Source organism: Tursiops truncatus, chromosome 15 (assembly GCF_011762595.2).
Source record: "Tursiops truncatus isolate mTurTru1 chromosome 15, mTurTru1.mat.Y, whole genome shotgun sequence".
In the NCBI taxonomy this organism is placed as follows: Eukaryota; Metazoa; Chordata; class Mammalia; order Artiodactyla; family Delphinidae; genus Tursiops; species Tursiops truncatus.
In genome coordinates this window covers 34213639-34240871 of record NC_047048.1, presented here as the reverse complement: position 1 = coordinate 34240871, position 27233 = coordinate 34213639, and the positions used below count along the sequence as shown (strand labels likewise).

Sequence of the window (27233 nt, the reverse complement as noted above, 5' to 3'; positions counted from 1 at the left end):
GTAATGTACAACATTATGACCACGGTTAACACTGCTATGTGTTATATAGGAAAGTTGTTAAGAGAGTAAATCCAAAGAGTTATCATCACAAGGAGACATATGTATATAGATATTTGTATCTATATGAGATCATGGATATAAACTAAACTTATTGTGGTAAGCATTTCATGATATACAGAGATCAAATAATTATGTTGTACACCTTAAACAGTGATGTATATCAATTATATCTCAATAAAGCTGAAAAAAAGATAATTTCTAGTTTCAGTTTGATAGAAGGACCCAAAGGTTTCAACCAGAAAAACAATACCATCTTTACTGAAGGATTTTTTCTTTTTTCTGGCTACGCCATGGGGCTTGTAGGGTCTTCTTAGTTCCTCGATCAGGGATCGAACCCGCACCCCCTGCATTGGAAGCATGGAGTCTTAACCACTAGACTGCCAGGGAAGTCCCTGAAGGATTTTAACTAATATCTTTTTTTTTTTTTTTGCAGTACGCGGGCCTCTCACTGTTGTGGCCTCTCCCGTTGCGGAGCACAGGCTCCAGATGCGCAGGCTTAGCGACCATGGCTCACAGGCCCAGCCGCTCCGCGGCATGTGAGATCTTCCCGGACTGGGGCACGAACCCGTGTCCCCTGCATCAGCAGGCGGACTCTCTACCACTGCGCCACCAGGGAAGCCCCACTAATATCTATTTTTAAGCCTGGAAGACTTCAACTTCAGATTATACTAAAGGGAAAAAAGAGTAGTAACACTATTCCTTAGTGAGGAAGAAAACAGAACTGACAACAAGAAGGCTCCAAAGGAGAGGGAAGAAAATATTAGAATTTCCATCAATTTATTTATCCTTTAATTTTTTTTGTTCTTCTATTTTATAATGTACATAATATGTAACTAGAGAAGAACATGATGGAAGTTCATTTTAACTGACAGGAAGGTGGGATCACAAAGGTGAGAGGCCGTGAACCAGTGTGATGGCGGGGGGGCACTCCCCATGTGGAGGCCATGGCACCCTCAGCTCCCTCCTAGGAGAGGCCCAGCCCACCCTACATGGTCCTACCGGAAGGAGGGACATAGGGTACAAGGGAAGTGGCTGCAGCCCTTCCTCCCCTGGCAAAGAGCATGGGGTGCCCGGCCTCCAAGTGTGGAGCCTGGCTAAGGTCAGGGGACTAGGTGGGCTCACCCATGACTGAGCAGGAGGAAATTTGCAGGGAATGAGGAGCATCCACACAGGGCCAGCCAGACGGCCACCCTAGCAAAGGAATGACCTGGCCCATCAGCCAAAAAGCAACCACCAGAACTGACCAGCCCCTTCCACTCCTGATTAGTGCACTGGGGGAGGCTCACTGTTGACTTCCTGAGTTTGATAACTGTATGTGATAATGAAAGAGAAAATTCTTGTTTTAGGAAAAACATACTAAAGTATTTAGGAGGGGGACTTCCCTGGTGGCAAAGTGGTTAAGAATCCACCTGCCCATGCAGGGGACATGGGTTAGATCCCTGGTCCCAGGAAGATCCCACATGCCGTGGAGCAGCTAAGCCCGTGTGCCACAACTACTGAGTCTGTGCTCTAGAGCATGCGAGCCACAACTACTGAGCCCATGTGCCACAACTACTGAAGCCTGGGCGCCTAGAGCCCATGCTCCGCAACAAGAGACGCCACCACAATGAGAAGCCCCACTTGCCACAACTAGAGAAAATCCGTGTGCAGCAACAAAGACCCAATGCAGCCAAAAAATAAAGAAAAAGAAAAAAAAGAAAATGGTTTAAAAAAAAAAAAAGTATTTAGGAGGAAAAGGGCATTATGTCAGCAACTTACTTTCAAATGGTTCCAAAAAAGATAATAGGTATATAGACTGATAAAGAAAATGAAGTGAAATGCTAACATTTGGGGAATTCAGTGAAGGTACGCAAATTCTCTGTACTATTTTATAACATTTCTTTAAGTCTGAAATTGTTTCAAAGTTTAAAATTTAGAAAATTTTCCAAAATAAATCCAATACAATTTGTTTTCCCTACATACGAGTCGCCGACATACAATCTCAGACCCAGCCGGAGAGTAAAGGCACCAAGTGAGGGTGTAATCTGCACAGCACATAAATGATCAAAAGTCTGATTCTCTAACACGTTTTCCTTTTAAAAAATTATAACAGTAACTGTCCCTTATGGTCTCCACTTCTACCTTATTTAAGATCAGGCTCTAAGCTCAGAGGCAGAAGTTATGCTTTTCACAGCCAGGGCTCCCTGCCCCACATCAATGCCTGTCCCTTTGCTACGTCTTAAGGAGGCCTAGTTCGTGGGAGTGGAACTACCTTCAAAGAATAATTATGTTCAGAAAAGGAAGCGCAGATGGCAAATAGATATATGAAAAGATGCTCAACCTCACGAGAAATCAGGGAAAGGCAAAAATCAACAGGAGACCACTCAGCTGATAGCAGGTACCAAGGGTTTTGAGGGGACAGGAGACACAAGCTATGAAACGCTGTCAGAGGTGTGCAAACTGGGACACCTACGGGGGGAAGCAAGGTACACTCTCTAGTGAAGATGCACCCAGCCTACACACCCAAAATTCTGCTTTGAAGAACATATCCTGATCTCCTAAAGAAATCCCTTCACATGTGCGCAAGAGGACAGGTAGAAAATGCTAACTGCAGCACTGATAGGAATAGCAAGGTGGACATGACTTAGGGGTCCACTGACAAGGGAATGGAAAATATACTGTATTCATACATTCAATAAATACAGAGCTGATAAAACGAGTGAACCCCGTCTACATGTACCACACTGTGTTAAATGACACAGTCATTATATAAATATATAACATATAAATAAATATATTATTTATATAAATCTTTAAAATATATAAAATAAGTCTACATGCTGCTTAAGGACACACAGCATGTGATGAGAGTATAAAGTCAGGGACAGGAAAGGTACAGACCAACATCTGGATAGTGGTTACCTCTGGATTCATGTGGATTAGTTGTATTAATATTATCTCTGTACTACTTTGAATGTTTAAACTACTTCATAATTTTTTTTATAAATTTATTATTTTTATTTATTTATTTTTGGTTGTGTTGGTCTTCGTTGCTGCACGTGGGCTTTCTCTAGTTGCGGCGATCAGGGGCTACTCTTCATTGCAGTGCGCGGGCTTCTCATTGCAGTGGCTTCTCTCGTTGTGGAGCAGGGGTTCTAGGCACGTGGGCTTCAGTAGTTGCAGCACGTGGGCTCAGTAGTTGTAGCTCATGGGCTCTAGAGCACAGGCTCAGTAGTTGTGGCGCACGGGCTTAGTTGCTCCGTGGCATGTGGGATCTTCCCGGACCAGGGATTGAACCCTTGTCCGCTGCATTGGCAGGCAGATTCTCAAACACTGCGCCACCAGGGAAACCCCAACTTCATAATTTAAGAGTCATAATGCTTATTGCTGTAGACACCGTTCAAGTTGGTACAACTTGCTCTTTGGATAGCTATTTGGCAACATCCACGTTATGGCTGTACTTAGGCTACATCCAAAACTTCTACCTTTAGTACCGAACTGTAGAGATGTGGTCGCACAAGTGTGTGGAGAAGTATGTGTGCAGATATCCCGCACAGCACTGTGCATGATGGCAAATACAACTTGATTCTATCTGCAGACCACTGTTAGAGAAACTGATTCATCCCTACAAGGGAGTGCTATGCTGCCATACAAGAGAGAAAAGAGCTTTATATCTACTGATATAGAACAATCCAGGATAGACAAGTTTAAAAAAAAAAACCACAGGATTTCCCTGATGGCACAGTGGTTAAGAATCCACCTGCCAATGCAGGGGACGCAGGTTCACTCCCTGGTCAGGGAACTAAGATCCCACATGCCACGGGGCAACTAAGCCCACGTGCCGCAACTACTAGCCTGTGAGCCACAACTACTGAGCCTGTGTGCCACAACTAGAGAGCCCTCACACCACAGCTACTGAGCCCATGAACTCTGGAGCCCATGCGCCACAACTAGAGAGATGCCCACGTGCCACAACTAAGACCCAACACAGCCATAAATAAATAAATAAATATGACAATTCATAAAAGAAATACAAATGGTCAATAAATATGTTTTAAAATGTTCACTCTCACTAATAAGTACAAACCAAAACAAGATGCCACTTTTCTCCTACCAAACTGGCAAAACTTTACGATGGTAACATCTAGGGCTGGTGAGGATGTGAGAAAATGGGCATCGTCATGTATTACTGGTGGGAAGGACAAGAGAGACATCTGTTTAGTGGGAATTTGTTAGAACTTACTAAATATTTCCCCCGTTGAACTTTTTAAACAACTTTATTAAGATATAATTCTTCTACCACGCAATTCATCCACTTACAGTTTACACTTCAATAGTGGACAACCACCACCACAATTTCAGAACATTTTCATCACCCTGAAAAGAAATCCTGTACCTCCTCCCAGCCCTAGGCAACCACTAATCTACTGGTCTCCACAGATACGCTTATTCTGAACATTTCATACAAAAGGAATAATACAATATTCAGCCTTTGTATCTGGCTTCTCTCACCTAGCATATTTTCAAAGTCTATTCAGGTTGTAGCACGGGGAAGTACTTCACTCCTTCTTATGGCCAATTAATATTCCATTGTATGCATGTAACAATTTTATTTATCCACTTATGGACATTTGGGTTCTTTTCACCATTTGACTATTACAAACAATACTGTTATGGACATTTATGTACAGGATTTTGCCTGGACCTGTTTTCAGTTCTCTTGGGTATATACCTAGGAGTGGTATATATCCAAGTGCTGGGTCATATGGTAACTCTATGCTTAACTGTTTGAGGAACTACCAGAATGTTTTCCAAAGAGGCTGCATCATTTTTCATTTACAGCAGTGTATGAGGGTTCCAATTTCTCCACGTCATTACCATCTCTTGTTATTGTCTTTTTTTTATTATATTATTATTTTCCTGGTTGTTTTGATTTGCCATTTTCCCTGATGACTAATGGTGTCAAGCATTTTTCCATGTGCTTATTGGCCATTTGTGTATCTTCTTTAGAGATGTATCTTTTCAGGTCCTTTGTCCATCTTTTTATTGTCTTTTAATTTAACTGCCCTGTTTTTCTTCTTAAATTAATTAATTTATTTATTTTTGGCTGCTTTGGGTCTTCATTGCCACGTATCGGCTTTCTCTAGTTGCAAAGAGTGGGGGCTACTCTTCGTTGCGGTGCACATGCTTCTCACCGCGGTGGCTTCTCTTGTTGCGGAGCACGGGCTCTAGGCACGTGGGTTTCAGTAGTTGTGGCACGTGCACTCAGTAGTTGTGGCTCGCAGGCTCTAGAGCGCAGGCTCAGTAGTTGTGGTGCATGGGTTTAGTTGCTCCATGGCATGTGGGACCTTCCCAGACCAGGGCTCAAACCAGTGTCCCCTGCGTTGGCAGGCAGATTCTTATTAACCACTGCACCATCAGGGAAGCCCTAATTGCCTTTTTATTAGGACCTATTAAGTTCAAAATGTGAGCACCAGCAATCCCTCTTGTAGAAATACAGCATACAGAAATAACTGCATGCGTGCTAAAGCTGTGTGTGCCAAGATATTCCCTGGAGCACTGCTTACAATTGCAAAATGTTAGAAATCTAAATTTCTACTAATAAGGAACTGACTGAACTAACTATGGCATGGATACTGCATGGAATACCATACAAAGGTAAGATGTCTATGGCATATTATTTTTTAGAAGCTGCAGATCAAATACACAGTAGAATCCCACTTTGTTCAAAACAAAAAGCCATGTGTTCGCAGGTGTCTACAGACATACTTTCTCAGCAGAGGAAAATCCTGGGTCTCTTTAACAACCAACTGGGCATCTTGTGGGGGAACAGGGGGCGGGTGGAAAAGGTAGGAAGATCTTTGCCTCCTTATTCTATATAAATTTTTTAAGTGATGGGATGATGAGTGCTATTTACTGTTTTAAAATTTTTTCCATACTTTTCAAATAATACTATTTTTAAAATTATTACAGGAATAGGTGTCTATAGTTGCTTACCACTGTACCCCTAATGCCTAAGCACCACTCAGCACTTGGCATCAACAGATACTCAATGAAAATGTGTTGAATAAACAGATGAAGAGCAGTTATTTCTGTGTAGGAGAAAGTTCTGTTACAGTTTATTCCTCAGTGATACGATGCCTCACTTGCTGTGACTAAATTATAAGCTAATAAACAGGGTCACTTACATGATTCAGAAAATACTGCACGATTATTTCATGGCCAGCAGCAGCCGCTTCCATCAAAGGAGTGAATCCATATACGGGCTCCCTGCAAGATCGAGACTGCAGTCAGATGATGAGCAGAGGAAGCTCTGGGGGGCAGAAGCTTGCCTGCTGCAGACAAAACCTCAGTGACGCAAAGTCACCCATCCCTAAGCCTAGAGGGCTCCCTGAACGGGGAGAGATGAGAAAGTGAGTATCAACACATCAGTCCCGTGGTTTCTACCCCAGGTCTAGTCTTTTGTTCCTAAGACAATCTGTTTCCCATCTTCATTCCTTCTTAGCTGTTTCCCCCCCTGCTATGGCCTGAATCTCTACTTAATCACAGCAAAAAGTAGCTGTCGCCCTTCACTGCTCACAGACAGCTAGCACCTCCTCTCCACCTATCCAGATATCCTACATTTTGAGATCAACATCCTCTAGGAACCCTTCCAGGAGCTCCAGGACTAACCATCTCCTGCCCTCACTACACCTAATGCTTGCTTACGGCTAACTCAGTGCCCTCTTCAGAGTGCCACCCCCACCAAGCCCTCACTGGTTTCCCCTGCGCTAGAAGACAGGAAGCAAGCTAACTACTGGTTTTCATCCGTTCGAAGACACACACTTTGCACATTTTAGCATCGCTGAAGTCAGAATGTCAGTAAATGAAATGCATTTTAATTAGGAGCATTTTTTTTCTTTCTTAATGGCCTGTAAACCTACAGTGTGTTACAACGGCTGACACCAGCCAGGGTGTGCAGTGTCAGGTGAATGTTGGGTTGAAAGAGGATTATCATGGTGACATGCTTTAGACAACAACCCTACTTCCAGCTTATATTTAAAACTCATGACTGTTTTCAAAGTATTACCTCACCTGATACATACAGAAGGCAAGAAAGCTAAAGGGATTTAGCATTTAATGCATGTCAATTCAGTGCCACACACTATGTTAGGCACCTGTTATATGACAGAACATGTAATTCTTCTAACAGTTCTATGACATGGGCATTGCCATCCTGTTTTCAGATAAAGGAAATAAGGCACAGAGAACTTAAAATGTTGCACACAATGCCACCTGACAGATGCATGAGAAAGCTAGGACGATCCCCATGCCTCCACGCCTTGGCAGGACTGTCCCCTCCGTCCCTTTGTCTTGAGCCTGTCAAACCAAGGCAGGGGCTCCCTGCACCCCAGCCTCTAGCTGCCTCGCCAGTTGCCCTACTCAGAGTCAGACATGACCACCTCCCTCCTGCGGCCACTTAAGACCTCGTAATCACCTCACATTGGCGTTCGCTCCACTGTCCAAAAGGAACTTGACCATCTGCTGGTGCCCAGCACTGGTGCAATGGAAGAGGGCAGTCCAGCCTTGAATGTCCTTCATTTCTAGCTCAGCACCTTGCTTCAAGAAAACACAGAATGCTCATTAAGGCCGCGTCTCCTCTGCGCAGGGTGGGCGCCCTCCAAGCCATCACGCTGAAAGAATCGAAGTGATTACCCGAGCACACGCACGCTACAGGGGCCTGCAGTGGTTCACGTCTCTGCAGAGCGGCCGGGGGCCCCTCAGGTTTCTGGCCTGAGGCCCTCGTAGCTCACCTGGAGGAGGAAATAGGCGATGCTCTCGTTGCCACAGCTGGAAGCCAGCATCAGCGGAGTCTGCCCTTCCGGGGTCGGCACATTCACACTCACCCCCGCCTCGAGCAGCAGGTGCACGATGGTATCGTGTCCAATGTAGGAGGCATACATCAGCGGGGTCCAGCCACCACCGTTCTTCTTATTCAAATCTAACTCTCTCCTAAACAAACGCAAGACATGCTAGACACGCCAGCCATCTCATAGGTGGGGTTTACCAAAGCCGGTGGCCAGGCCAGGCCAAGAGAAAGAGCAGGAAGTGCTGACAGGAAGCAGAGTCATATGCCACCCTGGACATCACTGGCGGGGAGGGGGGGGAGTGACTACACTTGCCGGACAACTGCCTTTGCAAACTCCCTCAAGTTTGCCTCCCTCCTCTGATTTTTCATTCTCATCTGCACCCTCCTCCTACCCTAAGGCCAGCAATTCTCTTTTTTGCTACCACCAGCTACATAGATGGTTCTCAACCACGGGAGATTTTGCCCCCAGGGGACAGTTGCCAAAGTCTGGAGACATTTTTGGTTGTCACAACTGGAGAGGGAAAAGCTACTGGCATCCAGTGGCCAGGGATGCTGCTCAACATCTTACAGTGCACAGGACGCCCCTCACAACAAAGAATGAGCTGGCCCAGGTTGTCAGTAGTGCCGAGGCCGAGAAACGCTGACCTGGAGCCTTGACTACCTCCCGCCAACAGACCAGTCTGCTAGTCCAGAACTGAGGGGAGAGGAAAGAGGAGGGGACTCAGACAGTGGACAATTTCTCCTTTGTCGTCCCACCCTACAGAAACATTCCTGGAAAAATCTGTGACCAAAGAATCCTGTCTTTCTCACTGATTTTCATTACAATTCTGGAAAAGCGTTTCCCACAGGAAAAACAATGCAGGCTTCCCAACCCAGAGTTTGGGGTCGGGGGATGGAAGTAAGACCCACTTCCAGGAGCATCCTGCCTGTTTCACGCCCCAGTCTTTCCTCCTCCACAATCCTTGCCACCAGTGGAGGTACCAAGTGACAGTCGACCCACGCAGTTCGTGCCTCTCCTAGATACACACACTAAGCTACACCAGACAATTAGTTTCCATTCACCAGCACGTTTTACTGACCCTGGCTTTGGACCCAGGCAGCCATTTCCCAGGTCCTGATCCCAGGAATGCAGGGGTAGCCACTAGCCAGGAGAGCCACCTGGAGACCAGCCCATTCTCACCACACGCCGTCCCACATGGACAGGGAGGCGCCCCCACCACCACCCCTTAGCAGAGCGGCCCTGGGGCTCTGGCAACCCCCTTCAGCCGAATCCTCCCTTCTGACCCCTCCAAATCCCCCTCGGGTCCCCAGTGTGTTTACTGTGCACCAGCCTCCATCTCAGCAGGTGTCACAACCCCAATCAGAACACAAACACTTCCTAGAGCTGTTCTGGACTGTTCATTTTAACAGCACACCCGAAGCCTTAAAGGCTGTGAATGTTAAAGGAGCAGAACTACAGGTGGGGTCGTGGTGACCCTGTCGGGGGATGTGCTGCCTGCACACCTGCCCGGTACAGAAGTACCAACTGGCCAGATGCTCGTAAGTGATGGCTACGACCTGGGAGCCAGAAACGGGGCTTCCACGAGGCTCTGCTGTAACTCCCCAAGCTGGAACTGGAAAAGGCCCAGGTAGGTATGGACATAGGTTGTTTCTCTAAGTTATCAATGAGATGATAACAGTGAGCACAAAGTATGGCGGACAAAGTGGGAAGAGATGAGAAGATGGATCCCTTTCTAAAAATTACACTGAGTATCAAACCGTACTTCAAACAAGAAGGCGCTAATAAGCAGTGCTGTTTAGGGGGACCTAATATGCACATAAGATCAGTGAAAACGGCATGTGGGCAGTGAGTAAGGTGCAATCCTCCAGGTGGGGATAACCCCACCTCCTCCTCTATGGCAGAAGCTAAAGGGGAGAGGGCGGCAGGAGGGATTAAAATGAAGCTTCTGGGGAAAGAAGGCCATAGGGCATTGCTTTCAATCTTTATTTTTGTTTTGTTTGAGCATTTCTGCAATTAGTGAAAACCATAAAATTACTCTGGTTAAAGTAAGCCTGAAATGAACAATTTCTAAGCCTATGAAAAAAGTTTAAGCTGCCTTTTTCTTCCTCAGAATCAAAACTGCCTTCCTTATTGGCGTCCAGCATAAATCATCCCTGACAACAGCCCAAGAGAAGCAGCAGTTGATCCACCAAAGGATTAAATGTCTACAGCTGTGGGCAAGGCCCCCGCTAGCTCCCTGATGGCTCCACCTGAGAGCTGAACCATGGAGCTCAAAAATCCAAGAGGAAGGAACATTTTCCAAGATCTCTTACCGCTGCACACATTCCTTCACCACTTCATACTGGCCAATGGAAGCAGCTGTGTGAAGATCCAAGGGGACGGCTAGCTCCTCCCGGCTGACCTGCGCACCCAGCCCATGCCACATGGACAAGCTGCGGTTCAGCAGCTCCGGCTCACTGGCTTCATCGCTGAGCTCCGACATCGCTATGGAGGGAGGCACTGAGGTCGTTAGGTCCTTCCTTCCTGGTAGCGACACAGAGTGAAACGGCATGGTCACACTCCTGCCCACAGCAGGCGGCTAAGTCACTGCCCTGACAGACTGCTGCCCAATGTACCCAACTCCGGGGACTGACCAGACAACTTCCTTTCAATAAATATCGTATGCGGGAATTCCCTGGTGGTCCAGTGGTTAAGTTTCCACGCTCCCAATGCAGGGGGCCTGGGTTTGATCCCTGGTCAGAGATCTAAGATCCCACAAGCCCTGCAGTGCAGCCAAAAAGAAAAAAAAATTGTATGGTTCGGGCAGCTCCATCATGCTAGTACTGGTGAGCCTGTTACTAGACAGAAAAAGAGGAGCACATATTGTGTCATAAACTGTGGCATATATTTTCCTTTATGACCCCCAGGCCCCACATTCTAGAAAGGGAACTCAAGGAGCCTGACAACCTCTTGGATGGGAAGCAGAGAAATGGTAATTAGGTCAGTGGACCAAATCAACTCTCAGATGTGGTGAAAAAGAACTCTGGGGCTTCCCGGGTGGCGCAGTGGTTGAGAGTCCACCTGCCAATGTGGGGGACACAGGCTCGATCCCTGGTCTGGGAGAATCCCGCATGCCGCGGAGCAACTGAGCCCGTGAACCTGCGCTCTGGAGCCCGTGGGGCACAACTGCTGGGCCTGTGTGCCACAGCTGCTGAGGCCCATGTGCCTGGAGCCCGTGCTCCGCAGCAGGAAGGGGGGGCTCCGCCACGGTGGGAGACCCGTACACTGCGGCAGGGAGTGGGCCCCGCTCACCGCAGCTAGGAGGGGCCCGCATGCAGCGGGGAAGACCCAACGCAGCCAAAAATAAATACATAAAATTAAAAAAAATAAAGAGCCCTGGACTTGGAATTAGATCAAAATTTAGCTCTGCTACTTAGCATCTCCAACCCCTAGTTCCTTACTGTTTAATGGGGACATGATATTTCCAAGGACTGCGGTTAAAAACACATGGCAGAATGGACAAACAGTGGCACGTCCACACAGTGGAACACTACTCAGCCATAAGCAGAAGAAATAAACAGGTGATACACACAACACATGAACGAATCTCAAACGCATTATGCCAAGTGTGAGCCAGAATCAAAACGCTGCCTACTGTATGATTCCATTTACAGGACTTTCTAGAAAAGATAAAACTAAAGGGGGGACTTCCCTGGCGGTCCAGTGGTTAGGACTCCATGCTTCCAATGCAGGGGGCGCGGGTTCGATCCCTGGTAGGGGAACTAAGATCCCACATGCTATGAGGCGTGGTCAAAATAAGTAAATAAATAAACAATACAAGTGCATGAGTTAAAAAAAAATTTTTTAATAAAAAAAGGATAAAACTAAAGGAGGATAGATCAGTGGTAATAAGGGTTAGGAGTGGGGGTCCCACAAAGGGACTGCAAGAGGGAATTTGGGGACGACAGACTTGTTCTGTTTTTTGGGTTTTTTTTTTTTTTTTTGCAGTACGCGGGCCTCTCACTGTCGTGGCCTCTCCCGTTGTGGAGCACAGGCTCTGGACGCGCAGGCCCAGCGGCCATGGCCCATGGGCCCAGCCGCTCCGCGGCACGTGGGATCTTCCCGGACCGGGGCACGAACCCGTGTCCCCTGCATCGGCAGGCGGACTCTCAACCACTGCGCCACCAAGGAAGCCCCTGTTCTGTATCTTGATTGATGGACATATGACTCTATACATTTATCAAAACTCATAAACCTGAACACCAAAATGAGTAAATTTACTGTATATAAATTTTAAAAACAAATTTTGAAACAAACGGAAAGAAAGCCCCAACACAGAAACCAGGATGTGACCAGTGCTAACTGACTAGGAATCTACCTATGCATCCCTTGAATGTGGGAGAGACTAGGGGGAATGGGATAGACTGGTTAATTTGTTGGGTGACACTTTCCCCAAGATGGGACAACAGCAGGATGAAGAGCCCTTCATTCTAGGAATCCTAACCCATCAAGCCCAAGTCATCAGCTTCCTAGCAGAACCCTTAGTTCTGGAGTGACAATTGTCTCCTGTTCTACTCTGGGGGGAAAGAACAAAGACCAAGGTGTAGAAAAGCAAGAGAAGGAGAAAACAAAGAAAACCACTTCATGTTCAGATGGCCTAAAGGTACCACAGCGGTTCACAGATGCCATTAGCACATCCACCTCTACTAACAAATGCTTCCAAGCATGAGATACAGCCAAGATGGCCAAACAACAAACAAGCCACCAACCTGGGGGACAAAGAATCTGTCGGCCCCTGGCCAGAGTAAGTGTAACAAAGTTCAGGGCAAAGCCCTGCTTCCTGGAACCACCTGTCCACACTGGCAGGGCCTGAGAACAATCAGCTCTCTCAATTTTCAGGTGGGAACCCCCAAGCTGAACAGTCCAGGCCACAGAGCCTGGATAAGAATTCAAATAAGCTGACTGTCAGTTCAGCACTCCTTTCAATACACCCCTCAAGCCTTCTTTGGGTGTGTTTCTTCTACTCCAAATGCCTCTTCCAGGGTGGGACCCATGTTCTCTCTCCTTTTATTGGAGGCTCACCTGTCTGACACCTTCCAGAACGCTGAGCGGCAATCAGAATCAGACCCCCACTCCAGAAACCCATGGAGGGAGAACTCGGATGCCAAGAGACCATAAAGCTATTGGGTTGGCCAAAATGTTCGTTTGGTTTTTTTCCATAAGATGGCTCTAGTAGCACTTAGCTGTCTTTAACTTCATTTGAAACAATTTTGTTAGACTGTATTGTGACAGCTGCCATATCAGCGTGCATTTAAAAAAAACTTTATCAGGCTTCCCTGGTGGTGCAGTGGTTGAGAGCCCGCCTGCCGATGCAGGGGACACGGGTTCGTGCCCTGGTGCGGGAGGATCCCACATGCCACGGAGCGGCTGGGCCCGTGAGCCATGGCCGCTGAGCCTGCGCGTCCAGAGCCTGTGCTCCGCAATGGAAGAGGCCACAGCGGTGAGAGGCCCGCGTACCGCAAAAAAAAAAAAACACAAAACTTATCAAAATAGGTGAATTTTTGTGTAGCCATTTTAACAATGAAGATGGAAGACAAAAAAGCAACATTTTCAGCATGCTTTATTATTTCAAGAAAGGTAAAAACACAACTGAAACGTTGCAGTGTATGGAAAAGGTGCTGTGACTGATCGAACATGTCAAAAATGGTTTGAGAAGTTCCGTGCTGGAGATTTCTCACTGGATGATGCTCCAAGGTCAGGTAGACCAGTTGAAGTTGATGGTGATCAAATCGAGACATTAACTGAGAATCATCAACATTATACCACGTGGGAGATAGCCGACATACTCAAAATATCCAAATCAAGCACTGAAAATCATTTGCACCAGCTTGGTTATGTTAATTGCTTTGATGTTCCACGTAAGTTAAGCGAATAAAACCTTCTTGACTGTATTTCCACACGTGATTCTCCACTTAAACATAACTAAAACGTTCCATTTTTAAAACAAATTGTGGGGACTTCCCTGGTGGTCCAGTGGTTGAGAATCTGCCTTCCAATGCAGGAGATGCAGGTTCCATCCCTGATCGGGGAACTAAGATCCCACATGCCGCACAGGGCAACGAAGCCCGTGCACCACAACTGAAGAGCCCACATGATGCAACTACAGAGCCCACGTGCCACAGTGAAAGATCCCACACGCCGCAACTAAGACCTGATGCAGCCAAAAATAAATAAACATTTTTACAAAATAAAAAAAATAAAATAAAACAAATTGTGACAGGCGATGAAAACTGGACACTGTACAATAATGTGGAATGGAAGAGATCGTGGGGCAAGCGAAATGAACCACCACCAACCACACCAAAGGCCGATATTCATCCAAAGAAGGTGATGTTGTGTATATGGTGGGATTGGAAGGGAGTCCTCTATTTGAGCTCCTTCTGGAAAACCAAACGATTAATTCCTACAAGCTCTGCTCCCAATTAGACCAACTAAAAGCAGCACTCTATGAAAAGCGTCTAGAATCAGTCAACAGAAAACGCATAATCTTCTATCAGGATACCACATGACCATGTGTTTCTTTGATGACCAGGCAAAAACTGTTACAGCTTGGCTAGGAAGTTCTGATTCATCCACCATATTCACCAGACATCGCATCTTCAGATCTCTATTTATTTCAGTCTTTACAAAATTCTCATACTGGGAAAAAAATTTCAATTCCCTGTAAGACTAAAAGGCATCTGGAACAGTTCTTTGCTCAAAAGATTAAAAGTTTTGGGAAGATGGAATTATGAAGCTACCTGAAAAATGGCAGAAAGTAGTAGAACGAAACACTGAATACGTTGTTCAATAAAGTTCTTGGTGAAAATGAAAAATGTGTCTTTTACTTTTACTTAAAACCCGAAAGAACGTTTTGGCCAACCCAATACTATTACTTCCTTTATCACCCTGCCGCATGCCAGATGCTCTACGATGATGGGGTACTCCTTACGAACAAAATTGTATTCACACATACATCACGTATACTTGTAGAAAATCTTCTGCATATCGCTTCCAGGATTTATTTCCAGGAAGTAGCACTAGGAACGCAACCCTTTGATTTTCCTTTTACCTTTGTGTTCTGTCCATTCTGTAAAATGCTAAGTATTCGTTACTTTTAAAGCAAAACAAAAAACAAACAAAAAAATTAACAACAATAACAAAAAAATGACGTTGCTGCTGACCGTGGCGTCCACAGGGAGGAGGTCTGTGAAAGCCGGAGGGCACCGCGTCCCGCACCGGGTCGTGGGCCTTCCGCTGGCCCCGGGTATCCCAACCTCATTCTCAGGCCCTTGGGAGGGTAACCTAGGGAACTACCCAAGCACTGACACCTCCTCCCAGTAACCCTACACCGCACGTGGCTTTATCGTCCCCATTCCCCAGCGGCAAAGCGGATGCTCGGAGTCATAAACTCAAGCGGCGAGCCAGCGGCACTGCTCTGACGCCCCGAGAGTGCGCAGCAGGTGAGGACACCAGGCGGGGCAGGGCAGCCGCGGAGCCTACCTGCGCTGGACCTCGGGCCGCGGGCAGCCCTGGGGCTGCCGCTGCCGCTGCCGCCGCCGCCGCCGCCGCCGCCGCCGCCGCCGCCGTCTACCCCTGCCCACTTTCCGCCGCGCTCCCTCAGCTGCGCCCGTCCGGGGTCCCTCCACGCCGGCCGCCGCCACAGCGCGCGGACCCAGCGGCCCCGCTCCCGCCCCGGAAGTGGTTGCGAGAGGCGCGGAGCACGCCGGGACGCTCGCGGGTCCCCCGGGCGCTGTGGAATTCGTCCGTCCCGCACCCGGACCTCCCGGTCAGCCCGCCCAGCTCGCTGTGTGACGTCGGCGGCATCCAATGAGCAGGGGGATTTCGCCCTACCGCGCCCCTCCGCTGGCCAGGGAAACCAATCGAGTTTCAGGAGAGACAGGACGCTCCAAGTCCCGAAAGAAGAGCGGGGGGTGGGAAGGAGTTGGCAGTGCCGTAGTATAATACTCTGCTGAGCGGGGATTCCGAAGACAGCGACAGCCTCAGTAATTACGCCGCGGCCCAAAGGGGAGAACAGGACCGGAGGGACGCGCTGGAGCCTGTTTATATCCCTGTCTGGACCGCGCCAGGCGGGGAGGCTGAGGCCGAGGTGAACGGCCTCGGGCTTGCCGCAGCTGCGGAGATAAATGTGGGGAGTTGGACGGGGTGGGGGCTAGGGAAACGAGTTGGGGATCGGTGGGAGGACGCACGATGGGTTTCCTGTTTCCGACCTTTAGAATTTAAAAGCCTGACCCAGGAGGACTTTGGCGTCTAGTTGTCATAACAACCGGCTGACCGGCGGCAGGAAGGGGTGGGGGTCGGAGCTTTGGGCGGGGCTAACGGGCTGCAGCCAAGAAACGGACGTGGAGGCAGTCAGGATTCGGAGGGAGCTGCTGTTTCGTGCAGCGTTTAGCGTAAACCTCGTCTGCTGGGTGAGCCAAGCTCCTCAACTTGGCGTTCAGGACACTTCACGGTCTTGTCCGTTTGCACCGTATATTCCAGCAACTGAAAACTTCTTCCCACACATGTTGGGCACTTTTCACTCTGAGCTCTTACGTGCTCTTCCCGCAGCCTGTAATGCCTTTTCCTCCCCTATTGCCTTGTCCTCCTGGAGAACTTAGAGTCTCTGGTAGTCCCCTTCACCTGGGTGATTCTGTTGCCCTCTGACCTGACCTGCAGCCGGAGAACATCCCGTGACGTATATACCAGATATGTCCCCACTCTGCTGTTCCCAGGTCAGGTGCACCAAGCTCCTGCCCCACTCCTGTGAGCACAGAAGAAGTAAGAAGCCCCCACTCACCTGCTGCTTTCCTGATGGGAACCAGGGCTGGGGCAGGAGTGTTCTTTTCCCATTTTATGGTTACAGAGGGCTCTCAGGCTGCAAGTACTCTCCAGACACTGGCTCTGAAGTACCATCACCCCACATTTCTAAGCCCCCTTGACCCCTGAGGGACTGGGCCTTCTGTTAGACTCTGGGACGTGTTGCCTAAGTGCCTGGGTATAAGGGGTTAATTTGAGTGTCAACTCCAAAAAAGGTGTCCGCGGAACTCCAAAATGTCTCTAGTCTGTTCCTTTGTAAGGGGGCAGTAAAGAGTAGTGGGGCTTAAAATCCCCTCTGACTTTGATACAAATTCTGTCTTTGTCTTTACTAATGATATAATCTCAGCCTATAAAATGTAGATAATAATAGTGTCTGTTGTATGGGATATACATAGTTTACAAATATCTGTATGTCATATACATGTATCATTCCGTATATCATCCATATACCTACACATCAAGTACATATATCATTATATATCAATACATATATCTATATATTATCATAAAATATCACTATGTACATACATCTGCAGGCTCCATACTGCACTACACACACATACACACTTGCACCCACACACACACACACACACACAATGCAGGGCACAGTGCCTGGCCCTCAGTAACAGGAACCTGCAGACTAGAAGGAAGAAGGGGTGGGTGGTCTCCCAATCTGTTTTCATCCCCCAAGGCAAGGGATGGTATATGCTTTGAAAAGGCAGCCCCCTGAGCTCTTGACCCTTTGCTCCTGGACCCTCTCACCTCACTCCATGTCCTCCGCAAGGTTCCTTGGATGAGGGCACACCGAGAAGCATCCCATGGCATCCCATGACAAAGATGTGGGGCCCTTACTGCCCAATCCCTGGGACGCCATCCTTGAGGCCGTCAAGGAGCAGCTCCCATCTCTGGACTCAGATTCCTCCTCGGTAAGCAAGCACCTTCTTCCTACATCTTCCTAGGCCCCCAATGCCCTTTCTTCCCGTGACAAACATCATGCCGACCAAGGACCGCTTTGGAGCTTATCAGCTCAATGTCATGTAAGTGAAGCACCAAGGTTCCCTGTTGCAGGGTACGGGGAGGCCCAGACTCTGCTCTTTCAGCTGTCACCTCACTGCTCTGTTCATTTAGTGCCAGGCACTAAGTGAGCAGCTGCTGTACGCAGAGTCTTAGGGGTGGCAGGTACGTGCAGAACTGGGAGCCCTGGATCTCACCTTCACCAGGTGGTGCTGCCAAGCCCATTTCCAAGTCAGCGGCAGGAACCAGCCATGGCGAGTCCCTTCGGAAGAGAACTGGTCTGCCCAGACAGCTGGAGAGCAGCAGGGCAGGGAGGGTGGGTGGAAGCTGAGGTGCACCTGGCCCTGCCTGCTGCCATATAATCCAGAGAACTCTCATTTGTCCACAGTCAAACTGCGAGGAAGAGGAGCTGTTCATCTTCCAGCGAAATCAAACCGCCCTGATTCCAGACTTGTCAGAAGAACTGGCCGAAGACCCTGACGGGGCCTGGGTCACTTCCTCTGGGTCTCCTCCTGAGGTCTGTGGAATGCAGGATCCAGGGATCCATGAAGCCAGGACCCTTTAAGCACAATAGGGTGTGGGTGTGTGTCTGGGTGTCCATGGCCCTCGCTGGACTCTAACAGCAATGTGGGTCTAAAGAGGTTAAAGCCCCTGGTATAGCATCTCTGCACACCCAAGCCTTTCTCCAGGTATAACCCAAGGAGTTCAGACACCAAATATCTAATGGCCTTGTGCACATCATGCTCCCAGGAGCCCAGAACACTTAGAGCTGGGGGTGGGGATGAGATTTTCTATCTGATTTTGCTCCCTGCTCTTCCCTTTGACCCCTCAACACACACACACACACACACACACACATGCACGTGTGCACACATGCACACACACACCTCCCAGCTGTCCTATTTCCACCTGAGCTCTCTGACCATTGTCACAATTTGTTGTCATAAATGCCTCCTTTAACCCAGCTGGCTTCAGCACTATCTGGCTTCTCACAAAATCCTGCCCTCCCTAAACATTTGTTGATTGAATAAGGGCAACAGTGGGGATTCAGAGGTAAGAGGTGCCCCTCGCTGGGAAGGTAAGATGAATACAGAAAACAATTAGCAAATGCCACAGAACGCTCAGAATTAAGTATTGTAGTTGCGGTCATTGCCAAATGTCAGAGGGAATTTTCCATCCTCTTGTCTCCCCATTTCCCAGGGTCCCAGGTAAGACCAAGAACTCTTAAATCTAAAGTTAATGGCTTGATGCTTAATTAAAGCAGTGGAAGGAGATTTTATTCGGTAACTACTGACAGCAGGGGAAAGAGCTGAGCTCCGTCTGATTTGTGCAGAGGTGACGGGTGTTTCAAAGGAAGACTGAGGGAGGGGGTGAGGAGGGCTCAGTGGAGTCAGAAAAGTGAAAAGTCACAAAGAGCCGGTCAGTGAAGCTGCAATTAGGCCAGGTGTGTCTGCTGCCTGGCAGGTGTGGGAGGCAGGAGCCTATCCTCCCACAGAGAAGGGAGGCAGAGGCCCTGTCCTTCCTGATGAGTATATTTCAAGGGAACGGCTCTCAGGTCAGTGACAGATGCTTCTGGGTTGTAAGAGACACATATTCACAATTATAAGACCTTTTTAGTAAGTGCTCTAAGAAAGGGAGGTCAGGGGCCTATCATCAGGTGTTGGCTAGAACAAATAATAAATTCTCCTGGCAGCATGGAGCTTTCTCAGGCAGGCATTTTAATGGGGCGCTGGGGTAATCCTAGGGGCACAGGCTTACGCTACCAGAAGCTATGCTGGAGTTTGGTATTTGGACGGAGTGGGTACATGCCAAGACTCTGCAGTTCTGAGTGCAAGCACTGACACAGGGTCATCTTACAGAGCCAGGGCGTGTCCCCTCCCAGCACCATGACAGAAATCACCCACACCCTCAGCCATGCCTAGAAATGTATCTGAAATAACCTCAAACAGGAGAATTGCCAGGGCTGCCAAGTCCCCCGATTAGTTCAATTGGAACCATGTCCATGTCACTTTATTTTGTGTTTTCTTCATTTCTACAATTACCTCGGCAACTCTTCTGGACAATTATTTTTTAACCTGGGATGGGAAAGTCTGTACCAACTCACAGGGGTTGAGGCCGTGGACTCACTCTGGAGACAAAGGGCCTGGGTCTCATCTTGTCCACCTCTAACTGCTGTGTGCCTGTTCGCAATGGCCAAAAGGGGGGAACAACCTGAGTATCCATCAACAGACAGAATGGTTAAACACAATGAGGACCATCCATACAACAGAATATTATTCATCCATGAAAAGGAATGCAGTTCTAACACATGCCGCAACATGGGTGAACCTTGGAAACACTAAGCTAAATGGAAGGACACAAGAGACAAATATTGTGTGATTCCACGCCTATGAAATATCTTGAACAGGCAAACCCATAGAGACAAGAAGTAGATGAGCATTTACCAGGCGCTGGGGGAGGGGAGGTACAAAGTTTCTGTTCAGGGTGATGAAAAAGCTTTGTAAATAGACAGTGGTGATGGCTGCACCACATTATGAATATACTCAATGCCACTGAACTGTACATTTAAAAATGGTTCACATGGGGCTTCCGTGGTGGCGCAGTGGTTGAGAGTCCGCCTACCGATGCAGGGGACACGGGTTCGTGCCCCGGTCCGGGAGGATCCCACATGCCGCGGAGCGTGAGCCATGGCCGCTGAGCCTGCGCGTCCAGGGCCTGTGCTCCGCAACGGGAGAGGCCACGACAGTGAGAGGCCCGCGTACCGCAAAACAAACAAAAAAAAAAAAACAAAAAAAAAACAAAAAATGGTTCACATGGCAGATTTTATGTTCTATACACATCTTACCGCACACAAAAACTCCCCGAGGTATGTTTTGAGGCTGCTAACCGAGGACGCTTGTTTCCCCTGTAGCCAGCTGTAGTGCCTGTGGAATCCGCCGGGGAACCCAGGGGAGAGTGGAACGCTGGGCCCCAGGCCCAGGAGTCAGTCTCTCTGGAAGGAAGGGCCCCTGGCAGGCCTTTGCAGAGCGGTGATGAGAGCAGCTCTCTTCTCAGGATACCTGTGGAGACCCCCACGTGGCAGGATGACGATGGGGACACAGCCTTCAACACCAGTACATCACAGAGTCCTTGCCAGGGGCCACAGGGAGAGGCCACTCTCTCCTCTCAGGAAGCAGGCCTGCAGACAGAGCCCCCAGGCGCTGCCTCATGGGCCCAGGAGGGCTCAGACTCTGCAAACCGCAGAGCCCTCCGGAGGGAGAGAAGGAAGATGATCGAGAAAGACATACTTCACAAAGTCACCTGGGATGCCCAGGACCCAGCCTGCCAGGACCTGAGTGGAGTGAAGGAGATGCCCTGTGATGCTGCGGAAACGCTGCCAGAGGGGCCCCAGCGGGGACCGCCCTTGCTCTCCCTCCAGGTAGGCGTCCCCCTAGCCCAGCCTTCCCCAGGGCGATGGTCCTCCCCAGGCCAACTCGAGGGCTGGCCCACTATGCCTGTGTTAGTCTCTTTGGGCCGCAGTAACAAAAATCCCATAGACTGGGGGTCTTAAACAACAGAAATTCATTTTTCACAGTCTGGAGGCTGGAAGTCCAAGGTCAAGGCTCCATCACATTTGGTGTCTGGTGAGAGCATGCTTCCTGGTTCATTTGTAAGGGGTGAGGGAGCTCTCTGGGGTCTCCTTTTTAAGGGCACTAATCCCATTCATGAGAGTTCCACCTTCATGACCTAATCACCTCCAAATACCATCACATTGGGGTTAGGATTTCAACACATGAATTTAGAGGGACAAAGAGATTCAGTCTATAGCAACAACCTTAGGCCCATGGCACCAGGCCCATCATCAGGCAGGCAGTCCTACCTATCTGACAGACCATCCTCAGAGTTAAAGTGAACAAGGAAGAGCAAGGAGACGCCAGCCTTCTTTAAACAAAGAGAAAAGAATACTAATCCCAAGCATGATCATGAAGATATATGAGATAGGTAACAGATTTGACAACGTGTAATCTCACATCAGGCCTTTGTTCTCATACAAATGGTGAGCCCCTGTATTTAGCTCATTAACAAGGGAACCAGCAGGATGACAAAGCCGGTTCAAAGAAATTATGAGAAACTGGGATTTTGTACATGGTGGGGTGGGGAGGGGGGAGGGAACGCAGAGATTAAATTGCTACATTAAGTACAATAGGTCAGCACTTACAGGGCAACAGAACTGGTACCTTTGGGGTTAGCTGCTCCAATGGACGGAAAAGAAAACCGTCACACTTCTCAGTTTTACGAAGTTGTCAAACAGGTGAGCCCTGGTCAACTGTGCACACCAGCCCTCCCCTAGAAAGATGGGCTCCTTAGAAGATGCTCCCGCATGACACTAAAACATCACAAAACTCTTTTTTGCCTTATTTGACAAATTTTCTTAACAACTTAGAGAAAACTGGCATCAAGGTGAACATGGAGGTCACTTTCACCAATTCTATCCTATCAATTCCATTCTTTCCTTGAACCCCTTTATCTTCATTCCCCTATGGGGCTACAAGGAGCTGCAAGGCCATACACAAGACACAATAATTCCTGATTAACGTCCTCCCCCCTCATCACACCACCGCCTCCACACCCCTCTTCCAAGCCCTCCAGTCCTAGCACCTGCCTGGAACAATCTGTTTCTTAAAAGAGCAAAACGTTTTAACCTCCCAACATTCTAAACCTGCATGAACCTAAAAAGTTTTAATACGACACTGAGTTTCCTCCAAGTCAGACAACGTCTTTGTGCCAGAAATAAAACTATTGCGTAGGAAGGTAGGTGGCCTCACCAGCCTTCACGGAGGAAGTTCATTCTGCAACCCACACGGGGTGGGTGAGCGAGCTGCCTCATCTCAGCCCTGGTTTCTGCCCAAGACATCCCAGAACTGCCTGTGTGGGTCACGGCAGCTGTGAAATCTGGCGCTCCTGTCCCTGGGACCCCACAGCAGCCTCATAATCACCACTTTACTTATTTCAGCAACTTGAAGAGTGGGATTTGGATCAAGTCCTTCAGAGTCTGACAGGGCGAGAAGAACTGGGAGATGGCGCTTCTGGAGCCGCGTGGTGGGCAGCAGACCGCCTCCAGGGCCAAGGTCTGACCTTGAACGCCGGGGCCCAAGTGCATACCCACAAGTGGCTCCTTCCAGGGCCTCCCAATAAAATAGGGCAATGGGCTGGGCACAGTCAGCCCAGCAGCTCGCCACATCTGCTGCGCCTCTCTGCTGCTCAGCCCTCGCCGTCCTGCACACCCAGGATGCAAGACTTTATCCACCCATCCATTCACTCACTGACACTCATTCATTCATCCATTACATATGTGACTGCCTGCTATGTTCCTGGGGTGGACCAAGCCTTGGGGATACGAGAGGAAGCCCTTCAGACAGGGTCCCTGCCTTTTCTTCCCCCCCACCTCCTCAGGCCTGCGTCTCTTTCTTTCTGGGAGCAAAGTAATCCTGCATTTGGTACCCCTTCAGCCCGCTTCTAAACAGAATCCTGTTTCCACCGCCTCCACGTTTACCAAACAAAGCCAGGGATGATTCCTTCATTGCACTTGTGGCCTCACTCTGGGCAGTTTCGTAAAAAAGTTCCCTGTCCCCTCCTGGCCACTCTGGCCCACAAAGGTGAGTGGAGGCAGGTCTGAGGCAAAGGTGCTGCGGGGGTTCTGGCCTCCCGTTCCAGAGCAAAGGCTCCTTTGTGGCCAAGAGCCCCTGGTGCTATTTTAAAAAGGGCTTTGTTTGGAATTTAACCCCTTAGAGCAGGATATGGAGAAACTCACTCTCCTACAAGTTGGGGCAGGGCTGGGGGGCTGTAGTTGGTGCCCCCTTTTGGCGGGCAATGTGGCAGAATCTGTTCTCCATTTAAAGGCACATAAGCCTTTGATTAAGCTATTCACTCCACTTCTAAAGGCTGTCCTAAACACACCCTCACAGATGTTCATTGCAACATTGTTCATACTTGTGAAAAACTGGAAGCAAACCACATTCAACATTCAGTAGGAGTCTAGCTAATCAGTCAACCAGAGAATTCTCTGCAGCTCAACAAATGGAATCTATCTATCTATCTATCTATCTATCTATTCATTTCTCTCAACACAGAAAAATGTAAAATATATTCAGTTAAAAAAAAAATCTATAGAGGATGATCCCATTGCTTCTTAAAAAAAAAAGAAAAGCAAATACGCAGAACTGTTATTGATGGTTCCCTCTGACAAGTGGGACCGGAGTGAGAACGTGGACTACACTGTTAACAGGACGTCACCCCTGCTTCCCGGGCTCACACACAGCTCCCTGCTCAAGAAGACAGCGCCCCTCGCCCTGCTGAGCTGGAGGGGGCGACACAAAAGCTGTGAGTGGCAGAGGGTGGGCTGGGCCTCCGCCGGCCCCCAGCACTTCTCCGAGCACAAGCCCAGGCATGTCCACACGAGGGGTCCTGAGGCTCAGGCTGCTGTGAGCCAAAGGGGGCTGCATCCCCACTAAGCTGCCTCCCCCCTCCCCACAGACCATGCCAAGCCAAGCACCCAGGACAGGCTCATGGAACAACTCACCCTCCTATGTGCCATGCAGTCCAGAGCCTTTTCCTCTGCCTGGAGGGTGCCTTCTGACATGCCCCAGGACATCAAGCCGCAGGAGGCCGGAAGCAGGTGGGACCACGCATGGCCCCTGTCCTCTCTAGAATTGGCTTCTCTCAGCATTTATTGGGCCTTGATTTATGGGTGGGGCACTTGATGTGTATTTCTCTTTTATCTCAAGAATATGATCAGGTAGGTGCTACCATTACCCCCACTTTACAAACAGGGAAACTGAGGCTCAGAGAGGTTGCCTTGCCCAGGACATAAGTGGCAGAGCACACAGTGGTCACCGGGAAGTGACTCAGCTGCCCGGCTCCTCTCACCCCAGATGCGCTTCCAGGGAGCTGGGCTTCCAGGCGCTGGCCATGGACACGCAGCTAAGGAGCCCAGCAGGGCCTCCCACCGTCTTCATTGACCTGCGGCCGACAAAGCCATCAGACCATGGGCCCTCGGAAAGGTACAGGGAGCAGTGACAGCCCTGCCGCAAACCTGCTCCTTCAGGTTGCCATGTTGGCCTCAGGAGGAAGGGGGACTTGGACAGGCGGGTCCTGGGGGCACTGCTCACTTGAGAAGTGCTTTTGGCCAAGAACTGAGCCTGGCCCACAGTCCCACTGGGTCCCAGCAGCAGGCTCTCCCCGCAGGTTGGGAGGAAGCTGGGGCCAAGGGTTATCTTTTCCTGGCAGAGTCCTAAGCAGACTTAGCCTAGGCTGGGGTACCTGGCCCTGGCTGCTTCCTCCACCACTTGCAGTGGCCCTTTGGTTTCGGCTGGCTGGGCTTTGGCCAGCCTGCCCATCCTCCTGCCCTGGGTCACCAGGGAGACGCGGGTGCTCCAAGTCCCTGGTGGGAACCATGCCTGGCTGGAGTGGTCTGGTTATGTCCAGAGGAACCCACCTTTCCTCTCCCCGCAGCTGCAGCTCCAGCTCCAGCTCCAGCTCCCACTCCAGCTGCAGCTCCAGCTCCTCTGACAGCGAGGAGGGGGAAGAGGAGACAGCAGCTCAGCGAGACCAGCAGGGCCCAGCCAGGCTACGGTAACCACAGGGGGGCTCCCACCGCCTGAGATGCTCACCTTGGCCTCAGCAGCAAGCCCCCGCCCGCATGTTAACATCGGTGCTTTCAGCTGTCTGGCACCCACAGGGCTAGCACAGGAGGGTGTGAGCAGGTCTGGGGGGCGGGCAGGGTAGCCCAGCAATGTCTGGCCTGGCCTGTTCTCCAGACATCCCCAAGGATGCTTAGCTTGGTCTTGAGAAGGGATTACGTTTTCTTTCTGAAAAATTGCCCCCCCCAACTTGATTTGCTCCCTACTAGTGATGGCAATAAAAGTGAAGAGAAAGTGAAGGGATGGAATAAAGTGATGGCTGTCAGCCAGAAATGAAAGGCTTGAGTCAATTAAGTGAAATGTCAAATTCAGGGAAGGTTCATGTCTCTGACATGTGGAGGCCACCCCCTGGTTGTGGGGTGAATTTGCATTATATGCTCTGGCAGTCTCCATCGTTTTTAGAATTACAGAGCCTGAAGATCCTATCCTTTGGGAACGTCAGAGTCTAACACAGCTTTTCCCCAATGTGGCGTGTAGCTAGGCATTATAGGATTAAAGAGGGAAAACAAACTTGGGTTGAGAAGTGTCCCACAGGTTTCCTCCCAGAAGCCTTTAACATGCTGACACGGCGAGGGCTGGAAGGCCGCAATCCTGACTTTTTAGTGTCTTGAGAACCAGGCACACGCCCCGGAAGCACTCCGGTTTTCCTCTGTGTCCTGTTTCGGTGGCAAAGTATTGGGAGGTTAGCTGCACTGGGTGCTGATGGCGGCTGCTTCTCTTGTGTCACAGGGACTGCACGGGGAAGAGTCGGCTCCTCCAACAGCTCCGGGCATTTCGGAAGGCATCGGCTCAGCCCAAGCTGCCAGCTGGCGAGGGTCCCAGAAGCCAGAAGGCTCAGGCCCCTGGAGATACGGCTGGATCCAGCCCCGGGGGGAAGCAACATATAACACTCTGGGATGAGAGACAGAGTGCCCAGGCCAGACCCCCAGGAGGAAGTCCCAGGGCCCTGGGGGACCCTCTTGGGCCAGGGACAGCCAGGGAGGCCCTGGTGCCTCCTCTGGGCCAATTGTAGATGCCTCCAGTAACGGATCTGAAAAGGTGAATAATCTGAGGTGAATAAATGGATAATCTGACTTTCCATCAACACCCGAGGCCCTGGTGGTCCCTTCGCTCTCCCGTCTCCATCAGAATGTGCCTTTGCAGCACAGGGACCCTCCAACTGAGGATCTGCTGCCAGCCCCCTGCTAGAATTCAGTCAGAACATCTTCATGCACTGAGAGCAAAGATGCCAGTGCAAACTTGTAGGCGTAGCATGACAAATCAAATGGCCCCAAATCCTCTGAAAATGGACCAGAAGGAAACACCGTGAAGACAACGGTTTTGTTCTGATAGCGGGACCACGAGGCTTTTTCACCTTTTTCCATTTCTGCGTTTTTTTCTCTTTAATGTGCATCTATTATTATTATTTCTTTTTAACTCCAAAACTTAAAACTCCTTTGGAGAATTTCAGGATTGAAAAGGTCTTGAAAAATTTAGCTTCATTTTCTGAGTCCTGGATGTTTGCTCTTTTGTGTTCCTAAATTCACAAACCACCACACACACGGACCAAATGAACTTTTTGATCCAGAGGGGCAGATTGAAATTTGCTTTTTTTTTCTTCAACCAAGACACAAAGGCATAGTACGTATATGTTTTAGGGTGCTTCCAAAGTAAAGGTGGATGGACTTTTAAATACAGATAGAATGTGAATGTTCTAACACCTGAAACTGTCTCCGTGGACAACCAGCAAGAGCTGTGGGCCGCAGGCGGCTCTGCCGTCTACTTTCCTAATAGTATCCCCCCGACCTCCCAACCCCGGCCCTGATTTTCAGAG

General features: G+C 49.3%; 2 protein-coding genes across 15 annotated transcripts in view; one reads left to right on the top strand and one right to left on the bottom strand.

The window, feature by feature from the left end:
- ANKS3 (ankyrin repeat and sterile alpha motif domain containing 3) overlaps window positions 1-15570 on the bottom strand; it is a 30062-nt gene extending 14492 nt beyond the window's left edge. For 2 of the 11 annotated variants that reach the window (XM_033839225.2, XM_033839232.2), the window contains exons 1-5: window positions 15411-15570; window positions 10202-10412; window positions 7833-8031; window positions 7517-7638; window positions 6228-6309 (exon numbers count right to left, since the gene is read on the bottom strand). In XM_033839225.2, the coding sequence (XP_033695116.1) occupies window positions 6228-6309; window positions 7517-7638; window positions 7833-8031; window positions 10202-10371 (573 nt within the window). In that variant the 5' untranslated portion in view covers window positions 10372-10412; window positions 15411-15570. The other 9 variants (XM_019928802.3, XM_033839224.2, XM_033839226.2 and 6 more) reach the window with 7 other exon arrangements.
- Window positions 15571-15591: 21 nt separating this feature from the next.
- DNAAF8 (dynein axonemal assembly factor 8) lies at window positions 15592-26879 on the top strand. 4 transcript variants are annotated; one of them, XM_073792373.1, is made up of 9 exons: window positions 15592-16017; window positions 17512-17653; window positions 18130-18258; window positions 20653-21159; window positions 22735-22849; window positions 24255-24396; window positions 24551-24781; window positions 25233-25352; window positions 26150-26879. In XM_073792373.1, the coding sequence occupies exons 2-9, from the start codon at window positions 17546-17548 to the stop codon at window positions 26430-26432; spliced, it is 1635 nt and encodes a 544-aa protein (XP_073648474.1). In that variant the 5' UTR covers window positions 15592-16017; window positions 17512-17545; the 3' UTR covers window positions 26433-26879. The 4 variants fall into 4 exon arrangements, with proteins under 4 accessions (XP_073648474.1, XP_019784389.2, XP_073648475.1 ...); XM_019928830.3 differs by having other exon boundaries at window positions 15592-17653; window positions 24653-24781; XM_073792374.1 differs by having other exon boundaries at window positions 15592-17653; window positions 25239-25352.
- Window positions 26880-27233: the final 354 nt, after the last annotated feature.